We start from the raw sequence: 10,185 nt of genomic DNA on the forward strand, positions 1-10,185 counted from the left end.
TTGCTAAGACACTGGCATGTGCTTTCACAATGGGGAAACGGTGGCAGGCATTTAACAGGTGCTGTGGAAAAAAAAGATAAATACCGGACCACTCATGATTCTTGACCTATTTTATTTTACCAGGTAACGTGCCACCGAGCTGTATAGTTCTTTTTTTCAGAAGCTACCAGGCCACAAATGATAGCTCAACGAAGTGGCTTATCGTACAGACATTTATAGCATCCAATAACTCTAATCGCGCGTTTCTAAATGTGGATGTAAAAAACAGAAGCCCTGGAGAAAAATCCACGCCATCACGGGGAGAACATGCAAACTGCAAACATACAGGCGTAGTAGTTAACATCTCGCCACCATAGCGCCCTGTGTGTAGAAAACCCACTCTTGAATTTCCCATAGAATTGTACTCACGTTATCGACCCCCATAGGGATGATGGGCTGAGTCAACCCCCAGCCAGAATTTGAACTCGCGATCTGTAAGATGAATTTTACGTGGCGCTTCTGTCATTGCTAATACAGTAGAGTGTTCTCTGGATTATGAAACGCTCTGGAAAGTAATTTGCATCTCAAACGTGTGCATCATGAGGGCAGTGCAGCAAAATCCATTGTTGTACTGTACTATGTCTATGCTGACTGCCTATCAACATCTCGCACTGACCAGCGTGGTGAAGCATGGTCAAATATAGCCCCAATGACCAGCATGACGTGGGGAGGCCTTAATTCAGCAGGTCTGTACATGCCCATCGAGCAGAGGTCGCAAACGGGTTTTGATTCCTTACCCGTACCCGGCCGCACCAGGGTCGCAAACGGCTACCCGTACCCGATACCCGACCGGGTACGGGTAGCCGGGTATCGGGTAGGGTACGGGTATCGGGTACCCGGTTGCGACCTCTGCCATCAAGTAACATTATGGAGCACTCGGGCGGTATGGATTTTTGGCAGGAACTGGAATCCAGCCGGGTGGCTCAGCAGTCGAGTGAGCTGCTTCACAGTCGGAGGGGTCACGAGTTCATGACCCTGCTCCTCCCCGGCTAGAAAAATGAAACCAAACTTGTCCCACTCCGCGGGGTAATCAACAGAGGCTGCCTCGCGGATAAACTCGCTCCTGCCGTGATGGAAATGTTGGAATTCCCACCGCCGGCCCGGTGCTACGAAGTGGAGATTCTGACCGTCGCCCTCGATGCTTACGTTTGAGCAGCCAGTCGCTATTGGCTTTGATGTTGCATCGTGATGGGGCTTGACTCCTGGACGGCGTGTGCCGGCACCAGGACGTTTCAAGTTTCAAGTTTAATTTATTTGGTACAGCCCTGTGAGCCATTCGGCTCTTGAATCGGGTGCAACCGCAACAAACAAAAAAACAAAAACATGAACAAGAAAACATTATAAAGTGACTATGTGACTGAGTGCAAACAGAAAATCCAAGAAAAGACAGCAAAATATTGCAGAAAAAGCACCGTACGCCAACACTGTGTGCAAAAATCCCAGTGGGATGCAAGTCAAACAACAACAACAACCACAAGACAACTTAGATTAAGGCCATCAGTCTAACTCTGTACTACAACAAACAAACATGGCCAAACCGAAAAACTTTTCAAAAACCACCAAAATAAAGCCATAACAGCAATGAAACAGTGGTCATAGGACGTGGGGTGGCTTCCGAATAAACACCCAGGGGGAGGTCAGCAGACGCCGTGGAAGGTGGCCGCTACCATCAGCAGTCAGCCTGGAATGTAAACTCAGTGGTGGCGGCGGCGGCCGTAATAGCCAAGGGTCACGGGCCTCACGTATGTATGTGTTTGTACGTTGAACTTCTTTCGCGCCGTACGTAGCCAACCGTGCTAATGGGAGGTGCGGGGGAAGGACAACAAACTATGGGGGGGGTCTCTGTGTGAGTCTTTGTATGTGTGTTGGACTTCTTTCGCACCGTACGTAGCCAACCGTGATAATCGGCGTGGTGGTGGCAGACGTCTGCACCTGGGGCCTTTTTAAGGTGAGGGTTGGTGGGTCATGCAAACCTGTGGTCACCCCGCAGCCCGGCAGGAGATGGCAGTGCAGCAAGTAGGTTGCGAAGCCCCTTCTGTGGAGAATTTGAATGTCACCCCTCGTATGTGTTGTTACCCCACATGCAAAAAAATCGTTCGAGGAAATGGCCAAACATTACAATCCAGGACGTTGCTGAAAAAAATGAACATTGAAACTCGGCGAAGCATCCCTGGGCAAATAAAGAGCATCATGACTTGTGTTATTGTTTTTAGAGAATATTCAAACTTACCACTTGGTGTGTGTCGGAATTGGAATTTACCTCAATATCCGTATTTTATCCAGTTTCCTCCAAAAACGACACTGTTACCAATCGTTATCGTACATTGTGAGCCCAAATCGCGTACTGGTAAATATTTATTATTCATACAATTTTGGGCCAAATTTCTTGCAACGTTTTCTCTACGGTGTTGACATTGAGGTGAATTTGCAAAAGGAGATGCGTTTAGTTTCGACAAAATGTAATCCCGCAGCTTGTTCTTGTCAAACAGTTATTTTTTCCACCAGCTTAACTCAATGGAAACTTAATGGAAACGTGACAAAGTTGTACAATTTCAAAAGAGTGCACACAATGCCTCTTTCACTCTTCAAGGTATTTATTTTGAACCAAGATTTTAAAAAATAATAATCATTCAATGACACGCAATTTATCATCACAGCTCCCCGTATGAACTACGGACTAAGGCACGGGTCTAACGCGGCCCACACGTTCATATCAAGCAGCCCGCGGCCACGTGGAGCACAGCAAATCAAATCGTCCCGCACTCCGTCTGAGCCGCGCTCGTTCCGATGAACAGTGCAATGAAGGCTGCACCACTCCGTCTGCAGCGCTCATGGCTATGGTGGGGTGAGAGGTGTAAGTGAGGGCGAAAGGCTTTTTGCGTCCTGGTGGTGACAGAAATTATACTGGTAGGAACCTCCTGGTTACACCAGCCCACAGGGGATTATTGTGTCCGTCGTGCAGGGAGGGGCTGGTGGGGAGGGAGGAGCTGGGTGGGGAGGGGAGGGTGGGGAGGGGCTGGGTGGGGAGGGTGGGGCTGGGTGGGGAGGGGAGGGTGGGGAGGGGCTGGGTGGGGAGGGTGGGGCTGGGTGGGGGGTGGGAGGGGTGGGGCTGTACGGGGAGGGGCTGGTCACCCCGTGGTACCCTTATAAAACTCAACGTTTAATCTACTCACGCCGGCTTGTGCCCGCCCTCACAGTCGGGCATATTTGCAGAATACACCACGCCGCCGTTGACCATGGCCATTGACCGAGCAACCCAACGTTCCTACCAGCTCCCTCCGCAGGAATGTGTTATGTGAATGTAACATTTAGGTTGAGAGAAAACAAAACTATTCAGAGGTGATTTTTATTTATTAAAAAATATATATAAATATTTAAACAATACAAACGAGACGAGAAAAGGAATGGAATCTTAAATTGAATCGCGATCATAAGTCATGAGATTTCATCAAACCGTTGGTGGGTGTGTAGTATGCAACACTTTATTTGGTATGCATGAGGAATGTATGTTGATACAGTATTGGTGAATTAAAAGATTCCCACACTCACGATACGTGCATCATATTGCACGTGTCAAAAACAACAACAACAACAACAACAACAACATTATTTACGACTTAGACAAATATTTGCGAATGTGCCTCTCGGCTCATAGAATGTTCGAGAGACAATGGAACGTGTGAAACGATGGAAAATCATCTGTGAAGTTTTAATTAATTGGTGATGATTTGCAAATATTGGCATCCGAAACGTATTGTCACAGAAGGGTACCGCATCTCAACTGGACCCGAAGAGTGACCAATGTGGAAGTAAGAAAAATGTTGTACCTAGCAGAAGACCACCTTATGATGATGCAGGCAGTGGTGAAAAGGAAGCTGACACTATTTAGACACGTATGTAAGATGGACAACAGGACAATTAAAAGTGTGTTCATCTTCTTGGTTCTTTCGAAAAAGTCACATAGAAGGGAAATAATAATATAATAAAAAATTCAACATAATAACATAAAAATTCTCACGACGTTTCGGCCACAACACAAGCAGCCGTCCTCAGGTGAAGAAACAGAGCTGTCGGAAAGACAGCGTCCCAATGAACACCACCAAGCTTGGCAGCGTATATTTAAGCTGGGTCGGGGGGAGAAGAGCGCCTTGACAAAGGAGTTTACATATCAACACCGGAATTAAGCATATTGATGGAAAATGCAGATATGGGATTAGTCACTCCTTGTGGAATGTGTACTGTAGGTGGTGGGGGGGGGTCAAAGTCATATTATGCTCGTGTATTTTGTAGGATTAGCAGTGATAAAGGGAGGAAGTAGGATTAGCAGTAATAAAGGGAGGGACATTTTAATCGTAAGGAGCTGCAGCAGCCAAACCACCGCGTATGTTTTATTTTTATTATTTTATTATTTCCCTTCTACGTGACTTTACCGAAAGAACCAAGAATACGTGGCCACTATCTTTTTGGTTCTTTCGGTAAAGTCACGTAGAAGGGAAGTAATAAAATAATGAAAATAAAACACAATAAAATAATTCTCACGACGTTTCGGCCACAACGCAAGCAGCCGTCCTCAGGTGAAAACCAGGTCCGTCGAGGCGACAGAGTCTGAATGAGGTCCGTCGCCTCGACGGACCTGGTTTTCACCTGAGGACGGCTGCTTGCGTTGTGGCCGAAACGTCGTGAGAATTATTTTATTATGTTTTATATTTATTATTTTATTACTTCCCTTCTACGTGACTTTACCGAAAGAACCAGAAGATGAATCCCTGCAGTCACGAAAGCTTTAAATCGAAACGTGGCCACTACTTGAGCAGATTGGCACAGGACAGAGAGGAAAGTGTAAACAAATGACCCAATGTGCAGTGGACAACTACGGGCTATCTGCCCATGGGTCGTGATGATGTTTCAAATGCACTGTGTTTTGACCCTTCTAACATCAGATCAAGAGTTCGCTGTCGTGTGTGTGAGTGTGTGACAGGGTGCGCCAATAAGAAAACAAGCTCGATGCCTTCTGTCAGTGTATTCGCCCAGGTAACGCGATCCGATCGCATTCCGGGCACGTTTCAATAAAGACGGGGGGGGGGAGGGGGGAAATATTGACACGGCACAGCTGCAGCCATAGAGAAGAAGGTGTCTACATGAAACGGTTATCTTCAAAAGAAAACCCGACGAGCAAATGTTAAATAAATAAAAAGCACCTGCTCTGTCAGGAACACTGCCAATTCGATTACAAAATATTACATTTGACGGGCGTTTAGGGCAATGTCCCTTATGTAGAACAGAGAAAAGCACTGTGCTTATACGTAACTGCAAACGCAATTCTATCTAGCAAAAATGTTTACAAAAGTATTCAGTTATAATTTTGTTTAACTGCGTCGTTTCAATTCTGCGATTGCAAACAGCAATTCGATTAAATCTTGACTCAAAGATTTCGTGACTGCAGGAATTCTTATTCTTGGGTCTTTCGGTAAAGTCACGTAGATGGTTCAAAGAAAATAACAAAAAACTACGACGTTTCGATCACAACACAAGCGATCGCCATCATCATTGAATAGCAATTCGATTGCCGTAAACACACATTAAAAAAAGCGCACACCAATTCACAAACAACGACCGAAATTGATACCGGGCCTCGCTGGGTTGGAATTAATAATGAGCCAACATCGGCGCATGGCACCGCCGCTCCCGCCGATCCATTGGCGAACACATCCACATCTCGAAAATCACTTTAATTTAATTTCCCCTCGGGGTGGACATTCCTCGGGAAATGACAAAAAAAACATACCAGTGCGGCACGAGCGCCATCCCTCCCTCCGTCCCTCCCTCCTCGAGTCTCACGACGGCCTCCACGTCCCTGCCGGCCTGGGCAGGCTGCGCTCTTCAGCGAAGGCTCTCCATCTCGACCACGCGTGAGCGCAGCGAGCTCGAGCGAGTGAACGAGCTGGCGAGCGGCCGAGGCACGTAGGCGCTGAGCCGCAGTAACCGGCCAAAGCCCTGCCGGAAGCCCTTGCCCACGAAGCTATAGAGCAGTGGGTTGAGGCAGCTGTTGGTGTAAGCTACGACCACCGCGACCGGCATGGCTGCGTCGACGGCCGCAGTGACGCCGCATCCCCGCAGCACGCGCAGGCGAACGAGCGTGTCCAGCAGCGTGAGCACGTGGTAGGGCAGCCAGCAGAGCAGGAAGGCCAACACCACCGCCAGCACGGCGGGCAGCACCTTGTCCCGCCTGACGACGTCGCCGCCGCGGCGCAGAAGCGTCCTGCCGATGAGGCTGTAGCAGGTGACGATGACGAGGAAGGGCACGAGGAAGCCGGCCACGTTGCGGGTGACGTTCATCGCCAGGAACCAGGTGCGCGCGCTCGGGTAGCGCAGTGCGCACACCGTTCTTCCGCCGTGGACGAAGGTCACCCTGAAGACGGCGACGGGCACGCTGAGGAGCACCGCCGTGACCCACACGACGACGCAGGCCGCGCGAGCGCGCCTGCGCGTGCGTCTGCCGCGCGACTGCAGCGGCCGCACGATGGCCAGGTAGCGGTCGACGCTCATGCAGGCGAGCAACAGGATGCTGGCGTACATGTTGACGCTGACGACGGTGGCCGACACCCTGCAGAGGAAGCCGCCGAAGGGCCAGTCGTAGCCGCGCGCTACGGAGGCGGCCCAGAGAGGCAGGGTGGTCACGAACACGAGGTCGGCCGTCGCCAGGTTCACGATGTACACGTTGGCGACGTTCCTGAGCTTCAGATATTTGAGCACGACCGCCACCACCATGGTGTTGCCCACGAGGCCCGCCACGAATATGAGCCCGTACATAACGGGGACGGCGGTGAGAGTCGTGGGGTTCGTGAACGCCGCGGGACACCGCTCGGAGGCGAGGTTCTTGATCGCGGTGCCGTTGTGGAGAGCGGCGAGGCTTTCGTTCGCGACGTCGACTCCGCTCATCGCGACGGACTTCAACAGCGCAGGCTTCGGCGTCGGGTCGTCCTTAAGTTTCACACCCGACGGTCGCTTTCTTCCGTTTCAACTGCCCGGCCTCCAGAAGGGAAATAATAATGATGATGACGATGGGGGGCAAAGTAGTGCAAACAAACGCGTTGATGGAATCATCGCAGTGAAACAGACGCGGGACATTTGGGATAACCGGCAAAGGGGGGGGGGGGTGGTGACTGCGTTTGACGCAGCCGCGAAATTGCTGCTCCGTTACTCAGTTAGCGCCGCTCTCGAGATAAAGCGCCGGAAAAACGAGCGCTGCGCTATCTCGCGACAGACCGTATCCCGTTGCAATTGCATTGCGCTAAATAATATCGGTGTCGTTCGTCCATGTAGGGCTCGCAACGGAGGCGCACGGAAGTTAGCTCCCGTGTGGTGAATTCTCAGAACTGGAGAACGAACAAAAAGAGAAACCCACTGGAATTCATTGCAAAAAATAACAAAAGCCCACCACAATCGGTGATTTGTTGAAAAAAAATATATATAATCACTTTTGATTTAAATTCTGTTTACAATGACTCACCGTTGTTTTTTCTTCCAAGGAATCTCAAACGGATGCTGCTGCCAGCACCGTGAGGCTGAGCTCACGCAACTGCTGTGGTTTTACAGCGACACAGCTCTCGCCTACGAACTGAAACATTTGGGTCAGGCATGGAACGGGCCCTGTAGTCACTCGACTGTGAAATGTATTTAAGGTCACGGGTTCAACCCCGGTGGCGGCTGCCGCGATAAAGAACGCGTCACGATAATTTGTGAAATGTAAAATCGCCAACGATAATTTGGCAAACCGACCGTTGTGGTAATTCGCTGCCGTTTTTGCCGAGATGTGTGTTTGTGGATGAGTAAAATCTGAGTTGGTGGTACGAATATATTTATACAAAAAAAATATGTTGCGCCATTTGTGCCGAACCCTTGCTTTAAATTTGATCAACACAAACAAGGGCAGAGGCAGATGCCTGTTGCACGAATGGAAAATATCTGGCTGTCGCTCTCTCTCTCTCTTGTGTGCGATCGTGGATACGAACACCAAAGCGTAAGAACTTCGCAAAGCCTCAAATATATGCAGGTGAAGACGGTGGCTGGACGAGTCGGTGGGCGAGTTTATCTGCAATTCACCAATTCTCATAGAAAGCAATTAAATGGATGGCTAAAGCACTTCAAAATTCAAGTCTCTAACGGTTGCTCTTCGCTGACAATTCAAAGCTGTTATATGAAAAAAAAATACAGTGGTTTTTTTGGTGAGGGAAGGCGGATGGGGGTGGGGTCTCCGTATGTTTACAACGATGCAGCCCCCTACGCTTTATTCCTGTTTAACTTCGTTCCAGGGGCAATCTGGACTAGTGCCAGAGTGCGTCACAGCTGACCACATTCACCTTAATGCCCTGACGTCCCACGTGGAACTCGCAGTGACCTTCGATAGCGCTGGTGCAGGGCCCGTGTAGATTGCGCCTGACGCGATACGGGCTTCAGATACCAATCGTACCAGAAGCAGTCGATGGAAATGCGTCAATTTCGTGATGCGTAATGCAACAGCTCCTTTCTAGCCACGGCTGGATGAAGGTTTGATTTTCCCCTTGTCAGTCATGGAGGTTACTTGATTTTAGTTTGTTTACAATGTTAATAATAATTAACAGTGTTCCTTACCTGCCCAGTCTATTGTTTCCATGAGGGCCCTGCGTTGATACATTTGGACAGTTCAATTAAAATGTAGAGTTTGACTCGTCAGCGCAAAACGCAAACGCGACCTAGAGAAAACCCAGCAAGGTAGCACTCCGAGGTCCGCACAGATAGATTTAAGGATCCATTGGCGCGGTTGCATCTCCCGGACACATCGCAGTACGAGCCCACAACGCACGCGGTCCCCCATTCTAGCGGTATCCATGCAGGCTGAAACCCGCTTAGCTTTCGGAGATCTGACGAGAGGCGGGATGCGTGCAGTGAGTGTCGGTCGTTATACTCAACTGAAATCCATTGAGGACATTGGCGATAACGAAGAAGCATAACCGTTTTAGATTTGAAGCTTTCGTGACTGCAAGGATCCATACTCTTTGGTTTTGTCGTTAAAATCACGTAGGTTAAAAAAGGAAACAAATCAATAAAATCACGGCGTTTCGGAGGCAACACAAGCCCCCGTCTTCAGGTGGAACAAAAAAACCAAAGAGTAAGCATAACCGTGTTTTGTTTTTTTGTACAAAGTTCAGCCATCTCTCCAGCTTCATGACGAAGAACCCAGCGATGCATTTCGTATCAGCAGCCAGCAAACGCTCAACTTTAGATCACACCTCGGTCTCGTTAGCAACAAGGTGACACACACACACGCGAAATACAGGGCTACACAGCGTGGCCTAGACGTCTTGTGACCCCCCAATTAATTAACCCCATAACATTTGTTGTTCCTTTACATATTAATTTCAGTTTTTTTATGATTAAAAAAAACATTACTACAAAAAACATTTTCAGATTTAGAGAAGTAAATGGGGGGGGGGGGGGGGGTCACAAGACATCTGGACCACCATGTTTGATCTTCCACTGGGTTACCTCTTCAATGGAATTCCTTGAGTCGGTCAGCGCTCGCTCGTTCGCTCGCTCGCCGCAGCCACACTCCGCCGATCTGTAAGGTCGAGTTAGCCCGCGGGTCTCCCTCAATCACAGCGAACTTTCTCCTCCTCCTCCTGCACGTGGTGGCTGCTTCCGTCACAAGGGCACGACATCTGCACGGGGACCTTGCGACCAAACCGACGCGGCGCCACGCGCGAGGGGCTTGAGCGAGGACTTGCAGACAGTTGTTTGTTATTCCTCTTCAAAGCGAGAACCAGCGAAGCCCTCGGCCACCTTCCCTTCGACGTTGAGTCACACGCCGCGTGTGAGCCAGCGTGCGCGTGCGTGCGCGTGTGTGTTGTGGGGAGCGGTGGCGCAGTGGTTAGGGCGTTGCGCGATAAACCCGGGCGAGCAGAGTTCGATTCCCGCTCGCGGCCAACACCGGTGACGATTATCTGAACCGGTTCCTGGGCCTCCCCTGGGTCGACTCGGCCTCAAATGAGTACCTGGTGTTGTGCGTAAAACATCGCCACTGGGGAGACAAAGGCGGCCGGGCGTGGTGCTGGCCACCCACCCCCCTCGTGTGCCGTGCCGACCTTCATAGGCGCTCGCTAACAGCAC

The 10,185-nt window shown here is 49.8% G+C and overlaps 1 protein-coding gene across 1 annotated transcript; it reads right to left on the bottom strand.

Moving 5' to 3' along the window:
* Positions 1-5,399: 5,399 nt before the first annotated feature.
* LOC144946935 (type-1 angiotensin II receptor A-like) lies at positions 5,400-9,891 on the bottom strand. The gene is made up of 2 exons (XM_078876002.1): positions 9,565-9,891; positions 5,400-7,069 (listed from the first exon to the last, which is right to left on the bottom strand). The coding sequence occupies exon 2, from the start codon at positions 6,976-6,978 to the stop codon at positions 5,920-5,922; it is 1,059 nt and encodes a 352-aa protein (XP_078732128.1). The 5' UTR covers positions 6,979-7,069; positions 9,565-9,891; the 3' UTR covers positions 5,400-5,919.
* Positions 9,892-10,185: the final 294 nt, after the last annotated feature.

Source organism: Lampetra fluviatilis, chromosome 43, assembly GCF_964198595.1.
Source record: "Lampetra fluviatilis chromosome 43, kcLamFluv1.1, whole genome shotgun sequence".
NCBI classification, from domain to species: domain Eukaryota; kingdom Metazoa; phylum Chordata; class Hyperoartia; order Petromyzontiformes; family Petromyzontidae; genus Lampetra; species Lampetra fluviatilis.